This window comes from Meriones unguiculatus, chromosome 4 (assembly GCF_030254825.1).
Source record: "Meriones unguiculatus strain TT.TT164.6M chromosome 4, Bangor_MerUng_6.1, whole genome shotgun sequence".
Taxonomy (NCBI): domain Eukaryota; kingdom Metazoa; phylum Chordata; class Mammalia; order Rodentia; family Muridae; genus Meriones; species Meriones unguiculatus.
In genome coordinates, this window is record NC_083352.1 from 69,148,961 (window position 1) to 69,175,364 (window position 26,404).

Here is a 26,404-nt window from a genome sequence, read left to right on the forward strand (position 1 = left end):
CCTCTCTGAGTCCACTGATAGGGAAGGTCCTCCCCTTCCATCTGACTCCAGCATATCAGGTCTCTTCAGGACTGGCTGTAATGTCCTCCTCTGTGGCCTAGCAAGGCTCCTCCCTCAGGGGTCAAAGAGCCAGCCACTGAGTTCATGTCAGAGACAGTCAGTAAACTGGTTTAAGTCTAGATTCCCAGACACCATTGGGAAAATGTGCAGAACTATCAGAAGACCATTTGGAAAAAGTAGCCGGGGCAAGTCCTAGCTTCGGATAACTGCATTAATTGATGGCTAAAAGATAAAAGACCCAACAGACCTCAGCTTATAAATTAAATAGAGCCCCACGGCAAGTCCTAGGCAAGATTCCAGAAGTGAAAAAGTTGGAGCTCTGAATTTCCTTTTGACCTCAAAAGATCACTTCTGGGAAAACCCAATTGGAATTATCTTTTTGGGTTTTCAAGACAGGGTTTCTTTGTGTAGCCTTGGCTGTCCTGGACTTGCTTTGTAGACAAGGCTGGCCTGGAACTCACAGAGATCCACCTGCTTCTGCCTCCCTGAGTGCTGGAATCACAGGTGTGCACTACTGCCCCCAGCTTCATCTGGAATTCTTGAAGGATGTTATGTGCCTGGCCCTGATCTGGCAGCTTGCCTTGACCCAAAATGTATCACAGGTAGAGAAAAGCACTTGGGAAAGGGGGCTTGAGATTTCTTCATATCCTGCAGTTCAGTTCAGGGTCTGTGTGCATTACTGTCTGGTGTGCTGTAAAGGGGCCATGTGTCCTAGTCTGAAAACACTGATAGAAAAAGGACTGACAGAAAAAAGGGTTAACTGTTTTCATTTGATAACCTGTTTTTTGTTGTTTGCTGTTGTTGTTGTTTGAAAAGATAGGGGAAGCTATTAGGAGAAACTGCAACACTGAACCTCATTTTCCCAGTACAAGTTGGGGAGAGGGGCCTTGCTACAGACTCCAAGGTTTTCTGGAAGTTAGGGCTGGGATACTGAAAATGGCAGGTAAGTTGGTACAGGGCGTGCCACACACATGCACATGGGCACATGCACACACACCCCACCACCAACAAATTATAGAAATGGTCAGGATAGAGTGGCACACTACTGGAGCCATGATGCAAACTAGCAAAAGCTTTTAACAAATGTGCTTGTCACCAGAGGGACTGGCTTAAGTTGGTAATGAGACTAGAAAAATAGCCCACTAGCACACTCAAGCCTTAGTTTTATCTGTTTCCCTTTCCTTAATGTTTAGTCCTCAGTGAAGATATAATTAATAAATGCCTTGTGGAAAAGCCTTTTTCTCATACCAAGCTGGGATGAGAAATGTGTGGGCTAAATTTCAAAAAAAAGCTGTAAGGATGTATTTACTCTTGTTTGTTCTATTTTTGTATTTATTCTTAACATTTAAATTATTTAAAAGGCTAAAATGTTTTGTAATAAAAAAAGAAAAATTTTTTTCTGATGCTTTTGTATATATGTATGTGTGCATGAAGGCTGACTAGTGTTCACATGTGAAGGCCATGTCAACCTCAGATGTCATTCCCATGAGCCATCCATGTTTTTTTTTGTTTGTTTGTTTTGTTTTTTGAGAAAAGGTCTCACTGGCCTGGAGCTTGCTGTTTGGGATAGCTGGCCAGTAAGCTAGGGACATAGGGACATACCTGCCTGCCCGCCCAGTGTCAGTATGACAAGCATTTGCCACTATTCCTGCTGGGTTCTAGGGAACTAATAGTGTGGCAAGCATTTTATTGACAAGGCTCTCCACCCAGCCTGATGCCTTTTTTAAATAATTAATTAATTTGGTTATCTTTTATGTGGTTTTGTTTACAAGTGTATATGTACACTACATGCATGCAGAGCCCACAGAGGCCAGAAGAGGACATTGGAACTTTCTGGAACTAGAGTTACAAAGGTGGTTGTGAGCCACTTTGTAGGTGCTGGGAATGGAACATCAGTCCTCTGCAAGAACAGCAAGTACTCTAAATCACTGGGCCATTCTCCGGCCCCTAGCACTTGATCTCCATAGGACAATATACCATAACTGTATACACCAAGAGTAAAGGAAAGCTGGGTATGATGGCTCACATCTGTAATTCTAGCCCTTAGGAGTTAGTAACAGGAGGATCGAGGAATTGTCAATAAAACGAACGTTAACAGATAGCAAAAATCTCAATTTTTAAATGAAAAAAAAAAAAAAATTCCTTCAGTGCCCTATGTTCAGGTACACAGAACATTTGAGGCCACCCCTAACATAAAAAGACTGAATAAACGAAAACAAAACAAAAAATCCAAAAGAGTCGATTAGAAAAGAACATACGTGGACTTGGTGTTTCCTCAGTGTGAAGGGCAGCTAGTGCGCAGGCTCAGCCCTCACTGGCTTACGTGGGGGCTGTGATCAGCATTGTCAGGCACCCGCACACCCATGCTATGCAGCAGGTTGGAAGCAGGCCCTGCCAGCCCAGCTTGGGAGCTGTAGGATTCCAGTATATTTGAAACCAGGTTCAGGTCTACATCCACTGCTTCAACAACTCTATCTCTTGCACCAGAATCTTCCTCATCTGAATTGTTATTTGCAGTCTGGGATGAAGGTTCTTTATTCTAGAGGGAGGGAAGGAGAGAGGCAGAGAGATAACAACATGAGACAGTAACCCTTTAGTCAGTAAAATGCAGTAACAGTAATAATATATACTTAAATTCCAAATTAACAATGAAATTTCCAATCCTTAGTGACACAAAATGAAATGAGCTCTAATAATGTGACTTAGTACATAAACTAACCCTGGTTCCATCACAGGTGGTGGCGTGTGCCTGTAACTAGCACTTGCCAGAGGATCAGTTATATTCAGCCACACAGGAAAGCTTAAGAACAATCTGGACAAGAGATCCTGTCTTAAGAGAAAAGAAACTTGGCTCTAAGAGAAAAGAAACTTGGCTCTAAGGATTGCGACACATCTCCATCTCAAAAGAATTCCTACAAACTGAACAAATATGTCCCTATTTTGAAATAACTCAAAAGACAGCTAGCATTAAAGATGTACATTCATAGATTGTGTTAATATTAAAACATTAATAAATGACAAATATCTAAATTTTCTTCCAAATGAAAAAAGTTGGATTTCCTTTTAGTTCACGGACTGCAATGTGGTATTTAGCTCCCCAGCACCCAGCTTGTTACTTGAGCCTCCGATTTCACAGGCTTGGGGAAAAGATCTAAAAAGCTGCATCTTGACTTAAAGTCCTTGGAGTAACAGTCAGCCTTTCCCAGGATTTCTCAAAACAAAATTTCAGCTCTTTGTCCATTTTGCTTAATAAAGGCCTACATTATAACAAGATCGTTAGGTGACATCTGTTCCCAATTAAGTCTAATAAATAATCTCTATTAGGTTGAAAGCAATTATAGTTAAGTGTGGTCTAAATGGTTAAAGCAAAGAAAATTCATATTAAAATGAGCTCTCATTGGCTTTACTGTTGTTTCACGCTAATCCTATGACATGAGGATTACTGGGTAATGCACAGTAAATGGCTAAACTATATTTCAAACTCTGAACCATGACACGGTTGAGACCTGATTAAACTTTTTGTGTAACGATAGCCCACTCCTCTGTTGAGATATACTTTAGTTTTTAGCATAACTGTAGCTCCTGAACTACTAGAACTGCTTTCGTCTTTAGTATAACTGGAACCATTTTTATCTTCAGTCTCCATTTTGATCATAAGCTGCAATTGAGTTCAAGTTCTTGGCTCTGCCTGCCTGACACAATAGCCTTTACTTAGAATTCAATAATTCAGTGCTTGCTGCTTAGAATAAAATGAGGTGATAAGTGCATGTTCTGCTTGAGTTAAAGATCAATTCTATTAGAGTTAAACCACAACATCCTGCTATGTTCCTTTCTCCCAAAAAGCTGGAAAGTCCCCAAAAGTTCCCTTACAGACAACCAGCTTACATTGCTTTGTCTACCTAGGCACAATGTACTTGAAATAAGAACTGATTCTTCTTGCTCCGGTAAACACAATATATCTAAAATAGAATTGATTCTTCCTGCTTGGTTTTGATCCTTTTTCTTTAAAAGGAGCTGGAGAGATGGCTTAGAGGTTAAGAGCACTAACTGCTCTTCCAGAGGTCCTGAGTTCAATTCCTAGCAACCACATGGTGGCTCACAACCATCTATAATGTGATCTGACGCCCTCTTCTGGCGTGCAGGTGTACATGCAGATAGAGCACTAATACACATAATAAATAAATAAATCTTTAAAAAACAAAACAACAACAAAACTTACCCTGAGAATGGCACAGCATCACAGTCTTGGTTCCTGAATTCAGACTGTGTCCCTGACCAGTCAGTCTCTGTTCAGAATTTAATCAACTTCCATCTACTTGAGTCTGGTGTCTGAGTGGTGTCAGCATGTGGCTATTCTTGCACTACAACTACAACAACACTCTAGTGTCTGTACTCAGCCCATAATGCCTATTGCTGGCTAAATAGTGTTGGTGAAAAACACTAAGATATATATGTAAATAGGGGAGGAATTCTAAATTTGGCACTAAACTAGGGAAACAAGAAGCAAGATTTGAAGTTATCTGGATACTTAAGCTCCTCTTAGTGCTCGCTCTCGCTCTCTCTCTCTCTTCTTTTTGTTTTTTTTTGAGACAAGGTTTCTCTGTGTAGCCCTGGCTGTCCTAGAACCTACTCTGTAGACCAGGCTAGACTTGAACTCACAAAGATCCACCTGCCTGCCTCCCAAATGCTAGGATTAAAGGCATGTACCACCTCGCTGGCCTCTTTAAATTTTTGGTATGAACATGGATACTCAGAGGTCAATTTGGGGGACTTGAGTCTCTCACTCTGTCATTCGGATTCCAGGGATTGAACCCAGACTGTGAGGCCTGAGAACAAACACCCTTACACACTGAGTCATAACTCTTGGCCCTCTTCTCTTTTAAAAACAAAACAACAACAACACAATTTACTGCTAAGCATGGTGGCTCATGCCTACAATCTCAGCACAATTTTGAAGCCAACTTGGGCCACAGAGGGAGGCTCTATCTCAAAAATCTCTGCATTCCCCATCTCTTCCACACACATACACAGATTCATTTATAATGGCAGTAGTGGTAATAATCACATGCTAATTTGGGCACATAATGATTCATTAATAAAATCCATATAATAAATATAATGGGGCTGAAATGATGGCTCGGCAGCTAAGAGCATCTCTGCGCTGTCATCAAGTGCAGAGTTATAGCCACAGCACCTATTAACAAGCTAGGTGTCCTGCACACACCTTTTACTCTGCTCTAAGGGATTTAATGCCCTCTTCTCTCGCCTCAGCACATGTACAGTGATATGAACTTGCATGCACCTGTGCATAGACACTCGCAGATGCAGATACACAGACAGACAGACACACACTTACACACAAAATAAATCTTAAGAAATGAGTTGGAGATGGTTCAGTGGTTGGGAACATCCAGCTGATCTAGAGGACCCAGGTTCAATTCCCAGCACCCACATGGTAGTTCACAACTGTATGTCATTCCAGTCCCATCTATAACCTCAGTCCCAGATGATCTTATGCCCATTCTGACCTCCAAAGGCACTAAGCATGCACATGGTACACAGACATACAGGTACACAAAACACCCATAGATATATTTTTAAAGAAATTAAATATTCTGGACTTTTGGGCAAGATTTATTTATTTTATGTGCGTAAATGTTTTGCTTGCAGACATCTATGTGCACCAAGTACATGCCCGGTGCCCTCCAGAGGTCAGAAGTGTGCATCAGATGCTCTGAAACTGGAGTTTATTATCTGCTTTTGCTTTTCAGTGCTGAAGACTCAACCAAAGGCTTTGTGCACATCAGATACTTGCTCTACCAATGAACTATACTCTCAGCACCTGCCCCTCTTTCACAGTCTCAGTATGTTGCCCATGGGCCTCAGACTCTTGGGTTTAAGCCATCCTTCCTTCTCAGCCTCTTCAGTAGCTGTGAATTACAGGCACATGTCATCTGGCCTCTATAATCTCTCATTATACCAATGTTAAGGGAAAACTAGCATTCTTGGGGTTGGGAGTGTAGCTTAGTAATGGACTATGCACTTAGCATGTACTCCAGGTCCTGAGGTCAATTCTTATCATCAATCAGTCAGTCAATAAAATTAGCACTCATTTATCTCAAATCTCACAAATCAAAAGAAAAGAAAGAAAAACTCAAATGAAATGTAACTGTCACTCTCCTATGCATACCTGGAGAAGGAAAGGTTAGACACTTACTGCTTGCTCGCAGGTACTGAAGCTTTTGCCCATACTTGTGTGTGCCAGTTCCTGGTCCATCTGGGCCATGTAGGACTTGAGGCTGCCAAGAGCTCCTTCCAGAGAGTCAGGCTCCTGAGCTTCAAAACCCAAGTCATCATCACTATCTAAACACTCAAAGTCATCTTTGTCATCATCAGAGTCTGACTCTTGAAGCTTTGTCCCTATATTGGCCAAGACACAGAAAGAACCATGAGGTAAAATTTTTTGAGCAGGATTACACCTCTCAAAAGGATTGGAATGTTCCACAGGACCAGATAAATTAATCCAACTACTTTGTAAAAATCCTTTCCCAAGCTGGGTGGTGGTGGTGCAAGCCTTTAATCCCAGCACCTGGGAGACAGAGGCAGGTGAATCTCTGTGAGGCCAGCCTGGTCTACAAAGCAAGTCCAGGACAGCCAAAGCTACACAGAGAAACCATATCTCCAACTGCAAATCCTCTAATCTCCACCCCCCCCCAAAAAAAAATAGATGCAAAGCTGAGCTGTTGAGATGGCTCCCAAGGACAGATGCTGTACAACCTGGTAATGCTAAGGTGTAAGGAGAAAGCTACTCCACCAAGTCGTCCTCTGACCTTTACACCCATGCTGTTACTTACACACCACCCACACATAGATAATACACACACTATTACTAATTTTCTGTTTTTTAATTTAAAAACTGGGCTGGGAGTATAATTCAGTGGTAGAGAACTTGACTAGAGTGTATGAGGCCTTGGGTTTGATCACCAGAAACATAAAAATATAGATAAAAACCTGGGAGCTGGAGAGATGGCTCAGAGGTTAAGAGTACTCATTGTCTTGCAGAGAACCTGAGTTTGGTTCCTGGCACCCACGTCATAGTTCACAACTGTCTAGAAATCTAGTTCTAGGGTATCCAACACCCTCTTCTGGCCATCTCAGACACAAGGCAGACACACAGGCAAAATAATCATACATAAAATAAATCTTTAAAAAATACAAATTTACTTTAAACTTTTTAAATTAGAAAATTACATAAATATACACTGATGTCAACATTCAACTACACAGAGGCACTACTGCCCAGCTGGTGAGCTCCGGGTTCAGCGGAGAGGCTCTGTGTCAAAATATAAGGTGAAGAGTGATAGATATCTACCAACTTCCGGCCTCCTCATGCACTACACATACATGCAGACACAACGGCCCACACAGTGAGCAGACCATAGTTCACTGTGAGAAAGGAAACCATGGGGCTTGCCTGTGGAACTTTCAAGGGACCAGTGTTTGATTCTGAGCATCCGTGTCATGCGGCTCACAACATCATTATAACTCCCGCTCTAGGGAATCTGAGCCCAACACCAGCCTGGTCTACAGAGTGAGTTTCAAGATAGCCAATGCTACACAGAGAAACCCTGTCTCAAAAAAAAAAAAAACCAAAACAAAAAACAACAAACAAACAAAACAAAACAAAAAACAACAAAGAGAAAAAAAAAAGGAAAAAATGGCTGATTATTAATTTTTTTCAGTAAAGTGAGAAAAAAACATGCTTTTATTTTGCATTTGCTTGGTTATTAGAAAGAGTTAAGTATTTTCAAACATTTACTGGTTACTCTCTGGTACACAGCCTGTGTTTCTGTTTTGCATGTATATGCATGTGTGTGCCAGTGTGTCTGCCTGTGTGTACAACTGCATGTGGGGCCCGGAAGTTCCTATCAGGTGTCTTCTATCACTCTTTATCTTATATTTTGACATAGGTTTCCCCACTGAACCTGGAACTCACCAGCAGACCCAGGGATCAGCCTGTTTCTGCCTGCCCTTCACACTGAAGCGAGAGGCAGGGCATCTGTGCTTGGCTGTGCGTGTGACTGCCCGTGAGCGCAACTCAGTAGTCCCACTGCGATGCAGTAAGCACTTCATAACTGAGTCATCTGCCTGTCTGCCCAGTTGTCTTGTTTTTTATTTTCATATTCATTTTGTTTTGTTTTTTGTTTTTGAAACAGAGTTTCTCTGTGTAGCCTTGGCTGTTCTGGACTCACTTTGTAGATCAGGCTAGCCTCGAACTCACAGAGATCCACCTGCCTCTGCCTCCCAGAGTGCTGGGATTACAGGACCTTCGGAAGAACAGAGAGTGTTCTTAACCTCTGAGCCATCTCTCCAGCCCCACTTATTGATTTCTAAAACATTAAGTCTCAAAGAAAAAAAACAAAAACATGGAAGTCACATTAAAACCTTTTCAAAAGCATAAAAAGGTTCCCGCCCTCAAATAGGCAGTGAGGAGCCAGCCAGTCAAGCACTAACTAGGCTGCTTCTGTGAAGTGATTCGATAGCGTAGTAATTTATGGTTTATTTAACATAACTGAAAACATCAGGAGAAAGTAGTATTTTGGCTCATAAATGATCTAATGTCCCAGTGCTCTAGCAACAGTGATATCCCTTAACAGTTTCAAAAAATATTAAACACCACACTATCACTCACCTAAAATCTTATCAAAATAATTCAGAAAAGAATCTGCATCAAAAGTGATTGGAGCTTCTGAAGGGTCTCTGAAAGAACAATGGGATAAGGGCATGTAATTAATCCTGACCACAGCCTTTGAGGTATTTTCTAAGATGGTGCTATACTTGGAGAAACTACCAGAAATATCCAAGAAAAGTACAGCAATTATAGTTTAAATAAATAAGAAAAATTCTTTGTGTATATATTAGCCTTGAGTGGCAACAGAAATACTTTACTTTTTTTTTTTTACTTTTCTGTCACCAAAACCGTAAAAATTATACCTTGTATACATACATTTAAGCATATGCATTTGGCGACCTATCTGTTCTTTACTACCTACAAGATACAGAGTAAGAGAAATAATTTATCTGAGTTCATTTACATAACGCTCATTCTTATAGGATCCCAAGTTATGCCTTTAATCCCAGCATTGGAAAGTATGGTCAAGAAGATCAAGATTTCATATGATTTTTAGGGCAAGAAAACAACAATAATAAAAATCAAAGCTTATCAAAACTGATAAAATTGCATCTTGCCCTATTCATTCCTTCTTAACAACAAATAATGAGTATAAACTTGCATCTTTTATAGTTCAGGAATATCGACACTGACAAAGGTTCACTGGGCTGGGCAAAGGGCCCATCAGGATGTGCTTGGTCATATGCACAGGCTCTTGTCAATAGTGTGCACTGTCTCTGTCTCAATGGTGTGCACAGCAACTTCAAAGTTCTGATTATTTCTGCCTCTGATGAGTTCCTTTAATATCTCTCTTTGAGTTTCAAGATTCCAATCTGCTTGTGGGGTAGGAGATCAGAAGCCTGAACTTGCTGAGCTTGAGTCTACAGGTTCTGAATTAGAGTCTAAAGAAGTTGGGCACGGAAGCTTACACCTTTAATACCAGAATTTCAAGGCTAGCCTACTCTACATAGTGAGTTCCAGGACAGCCAGAGATATGTCAAAAAAGTAACTAAATAACACTAAAGAGTAAAGCGTAAGTGCTATGGTTCCGGGTGGTAGCTTTTAAATCCTTAGGGTTTTCTGACTTCCTTCAGGAACTACAAAGGCTACTTGAACTCTGACCTCAGATAAGAAAGATATCACTCTATTCTGCACCAATCGGGAACAAAGCAGTACAAGCGACTTGGTAAAAAATAACAATAATCACACACATACAAGGAGAAAAGAAGGAAGAAGAGAGAGAAAATCTACATTAAAACAATACCACGTGTGGTGTCATGTGGTGGTTTGGTCAGAAGGCTGAGACAGAGAGGTAACTTAAGTGTAGGAGTTTATGACCAGGGCAACACAGTAAGACTCTATCTCAAATGAAACAGGCCAGAAGAAAGCCAAAGTGGAAATGATACTTTCCACCGACAACGATGACTGACATCTAGTACAACTGGGCAGCTCTGCTGTAATGCACTCACCTGGGCAGCTCTGCCCCCTTGTAAGTTGACACTTTGGAGATGAAGGCCTTCACGCTGTCTGAGACCTGCCCGACATCATAGCTCTGCTCCTCCGCCTGCTGGGGACTGGGCTGAGAGTCTTTTCTGCCCGCCACGTCTTGCAGCAGTTGGTCCAGCTGGTCGGGTGAGAGGTCTAACCACTGATCATCTGAGAGAGAAAGCAGGCATGCCACATCACAGGAGAGGCCCCCTTGGAGAGGCAGTCTCGTTCTGACTCTCCTGTTCAGCCCCTGCCCTCACTCACCATCCTCAGGGGGAAGATCAGTGGATTCTTTCTTGAGCTCTTCCACATCAAATGGCAGTGTCTGTAACATGGTTAGGATTTCTTCACCTGGGCTCATAGCAAGTGAACTATAAAATATGAAAGACACAAGCATCTCTTTATGATGACATGACTTATCGTCTATACTGATGGAGCTATCGCAACTATTTAGATGAAGCAAATTTAATAAATAGCAGAGTACCTTGAAAAATCACATGAGTAGTAAATTATTGCCACCCCATGTTATGCAAACTTTACTGGACAAGGAAAAAAATCATAATAAATGCAAGACACAGGTGGGTATGGTAGTGTACGTCTGTAACCCCAACACTGGAAAGGCAGAGGCAGGACTTCAAAACCAGCTTCAGCTAAACAGTGGGTTTGAGGCTACCCTGGACTAGCCTCAAATATTGAAAACCAATCAACAAAACAAAACCCTAAAAAAATTTTTTTAATGACAAAATATAGCCATTTGAGAAAAGCAAACAGTAAAAAGACATGAAGAAGGCAATTGATTACTTTCATTGGGATGTGAACAAAAAAAAAAATTTTTTTAAGAAGAGATGGGGCCTGAAACAGGGCTCAGTGCATAGAAGGTACCTGCAGTCAAACCTCATGACGCTCAGCACCCACAGGGTAGACGGAGAAAACTGACTCCTAAAAGTTGTTTTCTAACTTCCACAAGTGTGTTGTGGCTGGCACACATTCACCCAGAACATTTAAAATTCACTCTGTATTTTTCAAATACATCACCAAGTATATGAAATAATATACATTTTACTTATATTTAAACATTCTGCAATAGATATATACTTTAAAACACCACAGTGTACATAAAAAACATGCACAATTTTATCTGTAACTTTAAAAATAACTGTAATTCATTTATCTGTTTTGGATGGATATTTCAGGTACCTGCAAATTTTCATTATTATAATTGCCAATAAATTTTAAGAGATGTGAGAATAGCATGATCAGAAATAATCTTTTCCTGGCTCTAGTGGTTGAACTGAAAGAAAATAATCACTATAGGTTGGGAACCAAGTTTAGTTATGGACACAGTTGAAGAAATGGTACCTAAGGTCTGGCAGGACAGCAAGGAAGACTGCAGGACATAGATAATACTAAACAGAAGCTACAGACTGGACCCAAGGATACTGAGGATGACAGTGGTGCTAGTAAAAGATTATGAGACTAGCCTGGAGGGTAGCACTGCCTTGGGAGGTAGAGGTAGACAATCAGGAGTTCAAGCTTAACCTCAGCTACCTAATAAATTCAAATACAAGACCCTGTCTCAATACAAAGACAAAAAGTCACAAACCCCATTATTTGAAAGCTCTAAGGACTGGAGAGATTGATTGCTCAGTGGCTAAGAACACTTAACTCCTGCAGAGCATCCAGGTTTGGCTCCCAGCACTCAAATTCTAGCTCACAAGCACTGGTAACTCCAGTTCCAGGATCTAATGCCCTCTTCTGACCTCTGAGGGTGTCAGGAACAAACATGGCACATAAACACACACGTAGGCAAAACACTCATTGACATAAAATAAAATAAATCTAAATAAATGAAAACAGAAGAAGATGTCTAAGCACTGGAATTCAAGAACAGTTCTGGAGGGAGAATTTGGTTTATAGTAGTTTAAAAGGCTCATATTCTTAATTCCAGAACTTGGGAGGAGGCAAAAGGAACAAGAAGATTAGGCCAGCCTGGGCTACATAGTGAGACTCTGACTCAAATATCAAAGGATCAAACCAGCAAATCAAGATGAAACTGCTGAGAAATGGTTAGTGTGAGAAATGGGAGTCTCATTTAAAACTTCTAAATTCTAGTTGTTTTATTTCTTGAGTCAAGGTTTCTTTCTCTTCCTGGGCCAGGTTGGCCTAGAAACTATGTAGCACAGCTAGCCCCAAACCCAAGTGAGCCTCCTGCTTCAGCCTCCTGAGTGTTACTGTTAGGATTACTAGTGAACCACCTCACCTAACTTAAAAATTAGATGCTTAAGCAGCTTGTATAATTTCCTCGGTAGAAAAAACAGTTGTGTGCCTTATGGTACATTTATTTCCTCAAATACTGTGTAATAAAGAGCTGTAGGGACTGGAGAGACAGCTCAAAGGTCAAGAGCACTGGTTGCTTTCCCAGAGGAACTGGGTTCAATTCCCAGCACCCACATGGCAGCTCGCAACTGCCTGCACCCTAGCTCCAAGGGCTCCCACAGCCTCTTCTGGCTTCCTTAGGGAGCCAGCATGCATGGGATGCACAAACGTATGTACAGGCAAAACTCATACACATAAAAGCAGTAACTCAAAAAAAAGAAAAAAGAAAAAAAAGAACTGTACTCACCCGGGCATGGTGGTGCACGCCTGTAATCCCAGCACAAAGGAGGCAGAGCAGGTGAATCTCTGAGTTCCAGGCCAGCCTGGTCTACAGAGTGAGTTCCAGGACAGCCAAATCTACACAGAGAAAAGAAACCCTGTCTCAAAAAAAACAAACAAGCAAAACAAAAAACTATTCTCTTAAAAAAAAATCAGTAAGTAAAATTAGGTACAAATATCTATAATATAGATTCAAATGGTAAAAATCTCTAGAAGGCAATAAATCAAAATAATAGTGGTCAATTTTGGTATAAACAGTTCCCTTCTTACATCATTCTCTGTTTGTACTAGAGAATCTATATTATTTTCCTAAGAACAACAAAAATCTTATTTATGACAGGGAAGGTACCCATGGAAGCCTTATGGCCTGAATCTGATCCCCAGAGTCCACTGACGACAACGTTGAAAATTGTCCTCTAACCTCCACTCCCCAGCCTGCCACACACACACTACCTCATGGCATGCTCATGTCTGCATCCATACACACATTATACATACATACAACAATGATAAACAGTTTTTTAAAAAATACATTATTTAAAAAAAACTACCCAACCACCAGCCTGTCTTACTGTGGTGGGTCCTAGCTATACCTTTCTGGCCGGTGTATAGAGAGCTGGAAGTAGTTCTTTGCCATTTCTAGTCTTTCCTGGTACTGAGTAGAACCTTCCATCAGTCCCTTGAAAACACAATAATGGCCATTAGAACAGTACTTATACACTATGTCATTAAACACACACCCACTAGTGACTTTAGGAACATTAAACATACATCCAGTAGTGACATATAGGAACTCAGAGGCCCCAGACCTGACCTGTGTTCTGTCATTATTTTATTTATGTGTGGACTCCAGTTTCTTCAAAGCAAGTAAGGAACGAGGTTGGATGCATTCTTAGATTTGTTTGTTTGTTTGTTGTTTGTTTATTGAGACGAGGACTCATTATATACCCCTAAGTGCCTGGAATCCATTCTGTAGAACAGGTCAGCTTCAGAGTCACAGAGCTTGGAATGCTTCTGGTGGGATTAAGGACTCTGCCAGGGCTTTTAACTAACCTCTGAGCCATCTCTCTAGTCCCTGGTTTGTAATTTTTTAAGATTCCTATTTTTGTTAGTTTTCCTGTCTAGTATCTTTATGTTTGCTTTTGCAATTTTTATAAGTTGTTCATCAGATACAAGTAATAAATAGTATCACTTGACAAAAATAAAATTAGAATTCTCTAATATTGGCCTGGCAGGAGAGTTCAGTAGGTAAAGCACTCATTGCCAAGCATGATGATCTGAGTTCCAGTCTGGGAACCCACAAGCTGTCCTCTGATCACCACATGCTATAGCATGTACATGCCCCCTCAACTAAATAAATAAATGCAACTTAAAAGATTTTTAAAATAAAGCCAGGTGTGGTGGCCTTTAAGCACTTGGGAGGGAAAAGCAGGATGGCCTTTTTGAGTTTGAGGCCCAACAAGCTCCAGAACAGCCAGGGCCACATGAGGGACCCTGTCTCAAAAAATGAAAGAACAACAAAAGTTTTTAAATAATCCTCTAATATCATAAATATCCAATAACTACTATCTCACTGCCTGCTTCCCATGCCTGAGTATCACTGAGGTGTCCTTCTGTTTGAGTTTCTATAATCACATTTTTCTTTTAAATACGTCATGACTTGATTTTCTCTGGGTTGTAGACTTTCAAACTAAACACTACAGAAGCTGGGGAGATGGCACTGGACAAAGGTCTTGCTGTGTAAGCATAAGGACCTGGGTTTGAATTCCCAGTACCTACATTAAAACAACAACAAAAAACAAAAACAAAAACACATGTGATCTTATATACCTATAATCCCAGAGCTAGAGAAGAGATGGAGAATCCCGGAAGCTCCCTGGCCAGCCAATATAACCAACTGGGAAGCTCCAGGTTTAATGAGAGGACACACACACAAGCACGCGCGCACGTAAGTATACACGAACTCACTCACAAGAAGAAACAAGAAGCACAAGTCCCACCTTAAAGTAATCATTCCTTTTCAGACTTTCAAGGAAGCTAGCCCAGAGCGGTGAAGTAGTGTCAACGGATTTCTTGGAGTCAGAAAAATGTGAGCTACATTTGGAGCACAAAATCTCAAATCCATGAGCCTAGATGAGATAGACAGAGGGCATGCGGGCACTTAGAACACTTTTTTGGTTTTGGTTTTTTTTTTTTTTTTTCCAGACAGGGTCTCACTCTGTAGCCCTGGATGGCCTGGAACTTGGTGATCCACCTGCCTCTGCCTCCCAAGTGCTGGGATCAAGGCATACAACACCGTACCAGCTAGTGGTGGTGCTTACTTTTATAAAAAGATTTTATTTCTGAGCTGACAAGATGGCTCAGTGGATAAAGGTTTCAATCCCTGGAACCCACATGGTGGAAGAGAACCAGCTCCCAAAAGTTGCCCTCTGACCCCCACTGTGCATTATGGCAGGATCCGCAACCCTGCCATGCACACAAAATAAGTAAAAATCTAAACAAAATGTGAAGATAAGGTTGAGCATAGTCTCAGACACAGGAAAGAAGAGAACTTCGTTTTAAAATCCTTTGCTTAAGTATGGCACAATGATTCAAACAAATTATTACCAACTAACAGCATCTCCCTTCAGAAGTAATCTGTGCACTCAAGTAGATTTCTATGGTATCTTTCTACTCTGTCCCTTTTGTCACCCAAGGAGAATACATAATATTATGCATGTAACTGCATGTTGTGTAGAGAATTTCCCATCAGGACACACCACGGACAGGCTGTAATTCACCTGTTCTCCCACTGCAGACTTGGTGTTTCCTAAGCTCTCAGTACGATAACAATGCTTCTGAATGTACATCTGTGTGGTTTTGTACCTGAAAATATATTTCTAGAAGTGAAAATAATAAGCAAAAAAATGGCCAGTGCAATTTCAGTGTATCAGGATAGTGGCAAACTGTTCTTCACAGTGACTGCATCAACTCATGCATCTTTCTTTCTTTTGAGACAAGGTCTCACTCTGTAGCCTCGACGTCCTAAGCACTGGATTAAAGGTGTGCACTACCACTACCACTATTACAGTATTTTTTCCTTTATATATTCTTATAAATTCTTACCAACTCACTACATATTCTCATACTTTTTATACTTGCCAATCTAGTGGTTAAAAAAACACTATTTGTATCTTTAAATTATTTAATTTTAAAGAACAGAAGTCAACATTTTTTCATTTTTAAATTAAAATTCACTTATACTTCCTTTTCTATGAACTATCTGCTCAGCTTCTGAATATTTAAAATTAACTAGTCAGTATTATTTTCTCTAGGAACACTTAATATTCCTTCTCCAGGTTTTCTGGTATCTTTTGAGTTTATGACATTTATCTTTTCCATGCACAATTTCTCTTCTCCCATTCACTGTTGTGTTGTTATTTGAGACAGTTTTGCTATCTGTCACCCAAGCTGCATTCTGACTCCTGGACTCTAATTGGAACCACAGATGTTCATACACTTTTATGAAATCAAATTAATCAATCTTTTAGTATTTATAGTTTGCAAGTTATGCAAAGGCCTCTCTTAGATGATAATTTCCCTATATTTTTAATTTTGCTTATATTTCATTATTTACTCCAAGTGGAATTTATTTTGTTCTAAGTGGGACAAGATGGAGTTTCACTCTCAGAGAGCTTCACAGCTGTTAGATCACTATTTCCTAATTCCTTGAGGCTCTGATGAAGTGAGGAATTTTACTGCACTGTCACATAAGCATGATGTATTTCTAGAGTTCCTATGCTGCATCACTCATCATCTCAGGTGAAAATAACAAGTACAGCTGGGCACGGTGATGCACGCCTGTAATCCTAGGACTCAGGAGGCACAGGCAGGCGGATCTCTGTGAGTTTGAGGCCAGCCTGGTCTACAAAGTGAGTCCAGAACAGTCAAAGATATGTAGAGAAACCCTGTCTCAAAAAAAAAAAAAAAAAAAGGAAAATAATAGTTGGTGCAATTGAAATGTTGATGAATAGCAGAAACTGTTGCCTATAGGGATTTGAATCAATTTATATTGTTATCATTAATGTTCAAGAGTGTCTTTCTTTATAGTCTTTTTTAAAAACATTTCTCCAGCCTTTAAAGTTCTTTCATATTAGAGAAAGGAAGGCAGGAAGGAAGGAAGGGAGGGAGGGAGGGAGGGAGAAAAAGGAGGGGTGGAAAAGAAGAAAGGAAGGGAAAGAGGAAAAGAAGAAAGAAAAGGAGGGTGAGGAAGGGGGGAGGGAGGAAGGAGGGAGAGAAAAGAAAGTAAGTTAGGTAGTTTTCTTGTTCAACATTACCAGCTTCATGCCCAGTTCATAGGCTCGGAACTGGGGATGTGATGGAGGTGGGAGACTGTATCCACTCCGCCGATCTGGCACAAACTTCTGTTGTACTAACTGTGCGTACAGACATTTAGTGAAAGTGACCTAGACATTGGGATACAAAATATGTGAGTCTTTTCCTGAAATCAAATTCTGAATGCCACTTCATAACTGAATCTAACAATCAGCCCACTCCCAGGCTTCGTGCTCAAATACCCGTAGGGGAATACATAGATACAGCCTGTTCACTCCCTGCTTGCTTTCAGAAACAGCTAGTGAGGTACACATTCACGCACTATGAAGTTTACCCTACTGCCCACTTTTGACTTGTCACTAGTGGAATTATTAATTACATTATGATAATTTAGGAGGGGTGGAAGATAATTCTTAAGAGATGAAATGTTTTATGGTTGAGAAGGAAATAATTATAGCAGTAAGAAAAATATGGTCAAAAGTAGGTAGGACACACTAAGCTATAAAATGAGGCATCTCCTAACAACACCCACACTTGGGTTAAAAAAAAAAAAAAAGAAATGTGCACTAAACTTTCTAAAAGAACTTAAAATTATAAGAAAAACTAAATGACCAAGAAAGATATCTCACAGATGCCATTATTCGTGTTTCAGGCAAAAACGTCTTGAAAATGCGACAGGCTCTCAGGTCAATGGGGTCCCGTAGGTAGAAGGCTTGGACCGCTGCAGACACTAGTCTGGGCCGTTGCTTGAGCACTGCGACAATGCCAGCTGGAAGAAAGCAGTGTGCTCGATGACGAGAGGCTTCAACTTTGTCTGGGTACCTGTGAGGGGTAGCACAATGCTTTTATTTTATATGTGAATATTAAGATGTTTTTCAGGGTCTCACTGGGTACTCTTGGCTGGCCTGGAACTTGCTTTATACACTAGGCTGGCCTGGAACTCACAGAGATCCTCCTGCCTCGGCCTCCAGAGTGCTAGGATTAAAAGTGTGAGCTAGCAGGTCCAGCTTAAAAAGAATTTTAGCATCATTAAGACAATACATTGAACTAAAGTGCTATTAGGACTTTCCTTCTCTTTAAGATGAAGCCTAAAGGGTTCCACATAGGTCAAAGGAGTATATACAATCTCCAGAAAAAAAAATTAAAAAAAAGGCCAAACACATTAGATTGTCTTCTTTAGGTTTTCATCTTTGAAATCTCAATTTTTATTCAAGTCTCTGGGAAGAGTAGCCAGTGTGTTTACCAGGAAGCCATCTTTCCTGCCCCAATCTCAAATTTTCACAGATAATACTTGGCTATGAAACCTAAGGAAATAAAAGAAAAGCTACATCTAAGTCAGGGACAGTGACACACTCCTGAAATTGGAGCTGCTCAGGAGGTTGAAGAAAGAGTTAGCTTGAGACCAGGAGTTAACAGCCAGCTTGGGCAGCATAACAAAACCCTATCTCAATTAATCAACCAGCCAACCAGTCTGCTTTCTGATTTTAAATTCCATAAACTTAACTGTCAGTTTCATGAACAGCGATACCAATAAAATGCAGATGAGCATTAATCCAGGTGGAAGGCACTCTACTTGCAAATAAAAACCTGTGCTGCACACTGAACCAAAATGTTCCTCGGCTAAGAGTATCAGTGTTTCCTTTCTTACCCTCGGATGCGCCTGTCCACAGCAGCTTGTATAGACTCTGAAGCTAAAACAACATCTGGGTGGGCTGAGATTATACTCAGAGCTTGTTGGATTGTTGGGGGTGTCATGGGTAACCAGGATATTCTTTCAGATTTCCTTGGCACAGGAATAATGCACAGCTCCCCATGATGGAAGAATACCTACAAAATGGCACATCTTAGTCTCTTTACGGGCTCTGGGAAGCCTAGGTACACAGGAAATGAGGCAGCAGATTTCATCTGTGTATTCTTTAAGCTTGGATGTACTTACCCTATTGGCACTATTATCGGGATCCAACCACTTAGGGAGAAAGTCAGCTGCTTCTATTAACAAGAACTCACCATCATTGTCTTCAATCCTAATGAAAGAGAAGATCCATTTTCACATTCACAAAGCACAAAACACCTTTAGTCCCATACGTTTTCCTTTCTTCTCAGAAAAATCTTAAATACATACTATGTAATTTAACATATAGGGTTGAAAAATGGCTCCGCAGTTAAGAGCATGTACTGGGCTTGCAGAGGATCCAGGCTTGGTTCCTAGCATTTGCACCAGGCAGCTCACAAATTCCTGTCAATCCAGCTCCAGCACATCTAATGATCTGGCTCCCACCAGTACCTACATTTGCATACACAGCCATTCCATACACATGCATAATTGAAAATAGAAAAATTTTTAAAATACAGTAAAAGCCTATAGGAAACTGTAAGATTATAAGGAGATTAAGAGAGATTAAAAAGAGAAAAATCAAAGTATTGTATTAGAAATACAGAAATATATAGGAATAGAGGTACTATAAAAGCTTTTAAAATGGGGAGGAAGGAACCACTTAGAGGTGAAATTACAGTGTTACCGTTATGCAAAATGCTATTTGGATCTACAAAGATATTTTTGTCTTAACTATTTTTAATTTTTGAGTAACATTGTCACATGATTTTTTTTTTTTTTTTATGTACGTATAAAGTTAGACTGGGGAACTCCGGAGCTGGTCAGCTGGTAAAGGCACCTGCTGTGCAAGCATGGCAATCTGTGATTGATCCCCAGAACCCACAAAAAGAGAAGGAAAGAGAATAGACTCCATAAAATTACCCTGAGACCCACACTCACCCTGTGGCATGCAAGGCCCTCTTTTCCCCTCAGATTTCATGTGCATGCACACACAGCAATAGCAGTAAGTAAAAATTTAAAACTATTTTTATTTTGTGTGCATTTTGCAAGTACATATTTGCATCATGTGTGTGCAGTGCCCACAGATATTGGGTCCCTGAGAAGTAGAGTTACAGACAGCTGTGTTATTGGCGGGGGGCGGGGGGAAGGGCGCATAAAGAACAAGACTTAAAAGCAATCCTACCATGAGAACTCATGAGCAAGCATGTGCTATATTTCATAGGCAAAAATTTTAAAGGTTTTGTAGAGCAAAATAGGTAGAACTGTCCTTTAGAAAGACCAATCTGGTAGGGAGAGAGAGTACGTGTATCTATCTTTTTAAATTTAAAAAACAAAACAAAACATCTGACATAGAAGTGACATATTTACCTGTGTGTTTTTATGTATACCCAGGCCTGGCCCAAGAAGGCCAGAAGAAAGCATCAGATCCCATGGAACTAGAGCTACAGACAGTTGTGAACTGCCACATGAATGGATGCTGGGAACTGAACCCTGGTCCTCTGGAAGAACTTAACTGCTAAGCCATCTCCCCAGCCACGATGTCTAAAACTTAAAGAGCTTTATAGACTGAGTATGTAATAAGAACCGTCCTTTTATGGATATTCAGAATCTGTAAAAATAATAAGTATTGCCCCTCCTTATTATCCTTGTAAAGACATAACTAAAAGAATAGATCATAACCTTAACAGAGTATATTACTGTTAATGATTTTTAGGTGTGGAAAGAGCAAACATTTAACAAGTTTCTTACTGTTCTTATAGAAAAGCAACTATAGTTAATAACAATGCAATATGTTTCTGAAAGTTAGTGAGAGATTTAATTTTTTTAATTTTATGTGTAAGAATGGTTTGCCAGCATATAGGTCTGTGCACAGCATGCATGCCTGGTGATGCAGTGGTCAGAAGACAGAACTGAATCCCCTGGAACTGGAGTTAGGATGGTTGTTAGCTGCCATGTGAGTGCTGAAAACCAAACCCAGGTATTCCTCAGAGCAAATCTCTCCAGCTCCTATTGACATAAATAAATAACTGAATAAATAAATAAATGAATAAATAAATAAATAAAAAAGGTGGAGAGGTGGCTCAGTTGGTAAAGTGCTTCAGATCCCACATTAAAAAGCCTTGTGTGGTTTTGTGCGCTTGTGATCTCAGCACTTGGGAGGCTGAGGGAGAAAGGAGCTCCAAGCTCTGTGAAAGACCTTGTGTCAAAAGCAAGGTAGAGCTGGGGAGATGGAGGAGAAGGTAAGGTGCCTGTATGTGTATAAGCATGAGGACTTGAGCTGGAGCCCAGCACCCACACAAAAGCCAGGTGTGGCACCATATGCCTGTAACAGCAGTGCTGAGGGCAGAGACAGACACATCTTGTAGGCTTACTGGACAACCAATCCAGCCTGCACAGTAAGCTTCTAGGTCCATCAAGCGAATCTATCCCAACAGCATAAGGTGGAAAAGTGACTGAGAAGACATCCCAGTGACAACCTCTAACCTCCACACGCACCTGCACAGAGTGCACATATGAACATAGCACCCCCCACACACACACACACAGAGGAAAGGGAAAGGAGAGACAGCTTCTAAGGCATGTCACCTGAGGCTCTCCTTTGATTCCCATGTATGCACACTAAGCTAAAAATGTAGATGGTAACGCAGAGGCTAATAAGCTCAGCCTAGCCAGTCCATGATGCATCAAAACACACACTACATGGTACATGTATATACTTTGTATTTGTCAACCAAACATAAATGTAAAGCTCAGAAAATAAAAAAGAAGCTGGCAACATTACAGAAGCTGTAGTCTTCCCAGCAGGAGACTTAAGAGTGATATGGCTTAATCCCGGTGGTTCCAGCCAGCCTAAGCAATACAGCAAGATACCGTCTCAAATAATAAGTGGGTAAGTGTAAAGAATTATCTACTAGATCTACAATATGACTTACTTAAGGGCAACATGACACAGAGCTTGACATTTACTTCAAAATAATCTTTCTGGCCAGGCAGTCGAGGTATATGACTTTAATCCCAGCACTTTCTGTGTAACTGGCAGGGCAGGTCACAGGTGAAAGAATAGTGATGGTAACTTGATGATTGCAAAAGTTAGATGAAGGGTACACCTGAGTTCATTTTTCCTACCTTTATGTATGTTTTATATTTCAACAATAAAACATTTTCCAACTTTCTGCTTCTTTCTCTTTTGTTCCACCGGAGAAAGTATTTGTGGGCACAATACCCAATTTGATGGGCTGACTAGGAAAACCAGTGTCAAAAATCATGAGCCCTCTACTGCCCATACTAATTTCTCTTAAATTTCTGTGTATGATTTCTCAAAAAGTGTATCACTGGCCTATTAGGAAGAAAACATTATAGAAATCTGTGAGATACATTTTACTGAGAGCTATGTGTCAGCAGGTCTTCCACTGTCAGGCCAAGTGTGCAGATCACTGGGGCTGTACATGAGACTCAAGCTAAGACTATTGTACACAAAGATCCTTAATTTTGTTATTCCTTATAATCCAACAACTCAGAACAGAGCAAATATACAGAAAATATTAAAAATGAAAATCTGAGTGGGTTAAAGTGAAGCCAGATGTGAAAAAATGGGAACACCTGGCTTTCAGGGTGTCTGAGGAAAGATGACACTTCAGACTGAAATGAGCTGAGTCTTGCAAGAAACGTATCACGGAGCCATTAGTGAATGAACTTTCCTGTCAACTAGAGGAAATGGCCGATAGAAATCATCCTTAAGTATGTGTGATGGGAAACTAGCATAACTATGCTTCGTTAAAAATGCGTCCTTGTTGGCAATTCAAGCCAGTTCAAGCAGCAGGGAAAACCTTCTGTGTTATGGACTCCCTTTGTAAGCTTTGTAAACCCTCAAGGCAGGAAAGTGGCCAGGCCTGGCCCCCAGACTTCCCTACTGGTCCTGTCATTTTCTAATGTCTGTAACATGGAAGGCCAGAGAAAAATCCCACAAATCTCTGAACAGGAAAGCCCACCAATTCCTGATCTTGCCACAAAACTCCACCAATCCCTGAGCTTCAGGGACTTAAAATCCCACCAATCCTTCCCCTGAAAACTCCACCTTGAAAAGCTCCCCTCCCCCAAATCCTATATAATGACTGTGTCTGCTCAGTTCTCTGCTGTTTCTCACCTGAGCAGAAGCAGCCACCCACCTGGGTTTTTGCCTCCCAATAAATCTCTTGTGTGAGGTTTGCTGTGTGGTATTCCTTGGCTCCTGCCGGCCAGAGTATCTTTCCTTCAGAGTTACAACACTTAAATCCATATTGCTGACATTTTAGAATCATGAAAACAAATATTTAGGAAATTCAATATATATGCACATATATATTTAAACATGTATGTATGTACACATATCTTCCTTTTCTTTCTTTTATGTACACAAACACAGACATCTTCCTTCTTTTCTCTTCCCTTCTTTTCCTTCTTTTCTATTTTAAAAACAGTCTTACGGTATAATCCTGGTGGGACAAGAACTTGGTATGTAGACCAGACTAGTCTTGAACACCTGAGTGATCCAACTGCCTTTTGCCCACAAGTACTGGGACTAAAGGTGTGCACTACCAGGTTGGAATTTTTTTTTTTTTAATCCACATTAAAAGTTCATGATGAAGAGCTGGGCATGGTGGCGCACAGCTGTAATCCCAGAACTCTGAGAGACAGTGGCAGGTGGATCTCTGTGAGTTTGAGGCCAACCTGGTCTACAAAGTGAGTCCAGGACAGCCAAGATCACACAGAGAAACCCTGTCTCGAGGGAAAAAAAGTTCCTAATGAGCTAGAACACAACTTTAGTCCCAGCACTAGGGATGCAGAGATAGGTGGATTCTGTGCCAGCCAGGTCTACAGAGCTAGTTCCAGGACATTCAGAGTCACACAGGGAAAAATAAACAAAAGAAGGTTCATGAAGAGAACTATGGATAAGTGAGATAAGTGAGGATGAGAGCAGGAGGGATCAGGTAGTGGGGAGAAATGGAGGGAGAGAGTACTGGAAGAGACTGGAATTGGAGAGATGTAGAAACCTAGTGCATAGAGACTCCCTGGAATCTATGAGGTTGATCCTAGCAAAGACTCCTACTAGTAGAAAACATGGAGCCTAAACAGGCCATCTTTTGTAACCAGGCAAGGCTTCCAGTGGAAGGACTGGGACATCAATCCAGCCACAAAACCTTCGACCTACAGTTTGTCCTGTCTGCAAGATGTGTTGGGTAAAAGTGTCTCAGAACTTGTGGGAGTGGCCCACCAATAACTGGTCCAACCTGAGACCCATGCCATGAGAAGGAGCCCATGCCTGGCACTGCTTGGATGGCCTGGAACCAGTAACAGGATAGCCCAGAGACATAGGATGAAACCAAACACAACTAGACAAAAAAAAAAAAAAAGTCAATGAAAGGATTCCTAATGATATTCTGCTATATTTGTAAACCAGAGCCTAGCCCAAATATCATTAAAGAGGCTTCAATCAGCAAATGACAGAAAGAGTTGCAAAGACCCACAGCCAAGCATTAGGCAGACCTTGGAGAATCCTGCTGAAGAGGGAGAAAGAAGGAAGCCAGAGGGGTCAAGGACACCACAAGAAAATGGCCCATAAAAATCAACTAATCTGGGCTCATAGGGTCTCACAGAGACTAAAGTGACAATCAAGGAGCCTGTAAGGGTCTGCACATGTTATGGTTGTATAGTTTGGTGTTCTTGTGGGATTCTTGACAGTGGGGGAAGAGGAGCACTGTGTCTGCTTTTGCCTGCTCTTGGGTCCTTTTTCCTCCTACTGGGTTGTCTTGTCCAACCTTGATATAAGGGTTTGTGCCGAGTCTTATTTTAACTTGTTATGTCATGTGTGGTCGATATCCCCGGAAGACCTGCTCTTTCCTGAAGGAAAATGGAGGAGGAATGATTTGGAGGGGAGGGGAGGTAGGAAGGAGAAGGACTGGGAGGAAAGGAGTGAGAAGAAACTGCAGGTGGGATGTAATATATGAGAAGAAGAAGAAATAAAATACATTTGGCCATCCTACATAAATAAATAAATAAATAAATAAATAAATAAATAAATAAATAAATAGTTTGCCAGGCGGTAGTGCACCTTTAATCCCAGCACTGTCCCACATTTGAATAATTTCTACCAGACCTCAGACAAAAATTACAAAATAGACACAAATATGATCACTTATGCTTTAAAATGAGAATTCCTTTAGAATAATTAAACAATACCTGGCCACTAACTCTGGAAATGCCTTTGTAATCTGCTTTATTACATAGACAATAAACCATTCATCCTCAATGTTATCTCCAAACTTTGTCATGCCATATATATGAGCAGGAACACCTCCTATAAACAAGAGAGAAGCAGTCATAAACCAGGCAAGTCCATCTCTGCAAGTAAAAATACATGTAAGTAGTCAATAACTAGCCATTGACTAAGTTCCAAGACTTATTCTGGGAACTGGGTTGCAATTCTGAACAAGATATGGAATTTGTATTTCTGAGGAGTTTGGGTCTAAAACAAGAAAACAGATAACCAAACAGTCTTTAAAAGCTCTGACTAGAGTACAATTTTCATTTACAATACATCAGACTTCAACTAAAACCTCTCCCTGCAGCCACAGAAAAACAAAGGAAATTAAGCCAGGAAGTGACACAATCCAATCTGTGTTCTACAAAGGTAACTGCCAACAGCGTAAGGAGCTCAAGAGACTGCAACTGGAGAGGTAAGTTAGGAAGCTGTACTTTTCCCAATAAAAGAATAAAGAGTACCCACACTGAAATCAAAGAGGTGTGGGAAGGGATATTTTGGAAGTGCTCAGACTATGCCTTCCTGCCTGACTGAACATAGTAAAGTAATAAGTATAATTTGAAATACTGATAGCTTAGGTAATAGTCAGCAATGTCATTAGATAAGTGAGAAAATAAAGGGAAAATAAAGTGAGAAAATAAATAAGCATGGTTTTCTAAAAAATAATAGGTTGCTTTTGTTTTAAAACTGGCTCTCAGTCTGTAACCCAGGCTGGTGATTCTCCTGCCTTAGCCTTCAGAGTGCTAAGATCACAGGTGTAGACCATTATATCTAGCTAAGGGGTTCATTTTAGATGCATCACACTGATTTACTAGTCTCCTTGTCAATAAACACCACATGTACTCTAGAAAATTAGGGTTAGGGAAATAGCACAATAGTAGACCAGCTGCCTAGGAATAGGTAAGGCCCCAGGTTCAATTCCCAGTGCTGGAAAAAGTTCAGTAAAATTAATAGCAAAGGAGAAACTTAGCAGTTGCTAGCCAAATATAACAGATTAGAACTAAAGTATGAGCAAGAATGGCAGGATCCAAAGATGCCAGGTGCCTGATCTTAAACAGACCCTACATCAGTCACCATACAAATA

At 40.7% G+C, this 26,404-nt stretch overlaps 1 protein-coding gene across 10 annotated transcripts in view; it reads right to left on the reverse strand.

Annotated features, from left to right (window-relative positions):
* Nucleotides 1–26,404, reverse strand: part of Ecd (ecdysoneless cell cycle regulator) — a 47,807-nt gene that overhangs the window by 19,311 nt on the left and 2,092 nt on the right. For 5 of the 10 annotated variants that reach the window (XR_009591427.1, XR_009591428.1, XR_009591426.1 and 2 more), the window contains exons 3-15: nucleotides 25,239–25,356; nucleotides 23,189–23,302; nucleotides 19,125–19,212; nucleotides 18,837–19,015; nucleotides 17,818–18,010; nucleotides 17,191–17,319; nucleotides 14,875–15,003; nucleotides 13,468–13,553; nucleotides 10,484–10,590; nucleotides 10,201–10,387; nucleotides 8,753–8,820; nucleotides 6,278–6,480; nucleotides 2,319–2,599 (exon numbers count right to left, since the gene is read on the reverse strand). Coding sequence is in view for 5 of the 10 variants with exons in the window: in XM_060382044.1 (XP_060238027.1) it covers nucleotides 2,372–2,599; nucleotides 6,278–6,480; nucleotides 8,753–8,820; nucleotides 10,201–10,387; nucleotides 10,484–10,590; nucleotides 13,468–13,553; nucleotides 14,875–15,003; nucleotides 17,191–17,319; nucleotides 17,818–18,010; nucleotides 18,837–19,015; nucleotides 19,125–19,212; nucleotides 23,189–23,302; nucleotides 25,239–25,356 (1,829 nt within the window). In the remaining 5 variants the exon portion in view is untranslated. Of the gene's footprint in view, nucleotides 1–2,066; nucleotides 2,600–6,277; nucleotides 6,481–8,752; nucleotides 8,821–10,200; nucleotides 10,388–10,483; nucleotides 10,591–13,467; nucleotides 13,554–14,874; nucleotides 15,004–17,190; nucleotides 17,320–17,817; nucleotides 18,011–18,836; nucleotides 19,016–19,124; nucleotides 19,213–23,188; nucleotides 23,303–25,238; nucleotides 25,357–26,404 lie in introns of those variants that run through there. The other 5 variants (XM_060382044.1, XM_060382045.1, XM_060382046.1 and 2 more) reach the window with 3 other exon arrangements.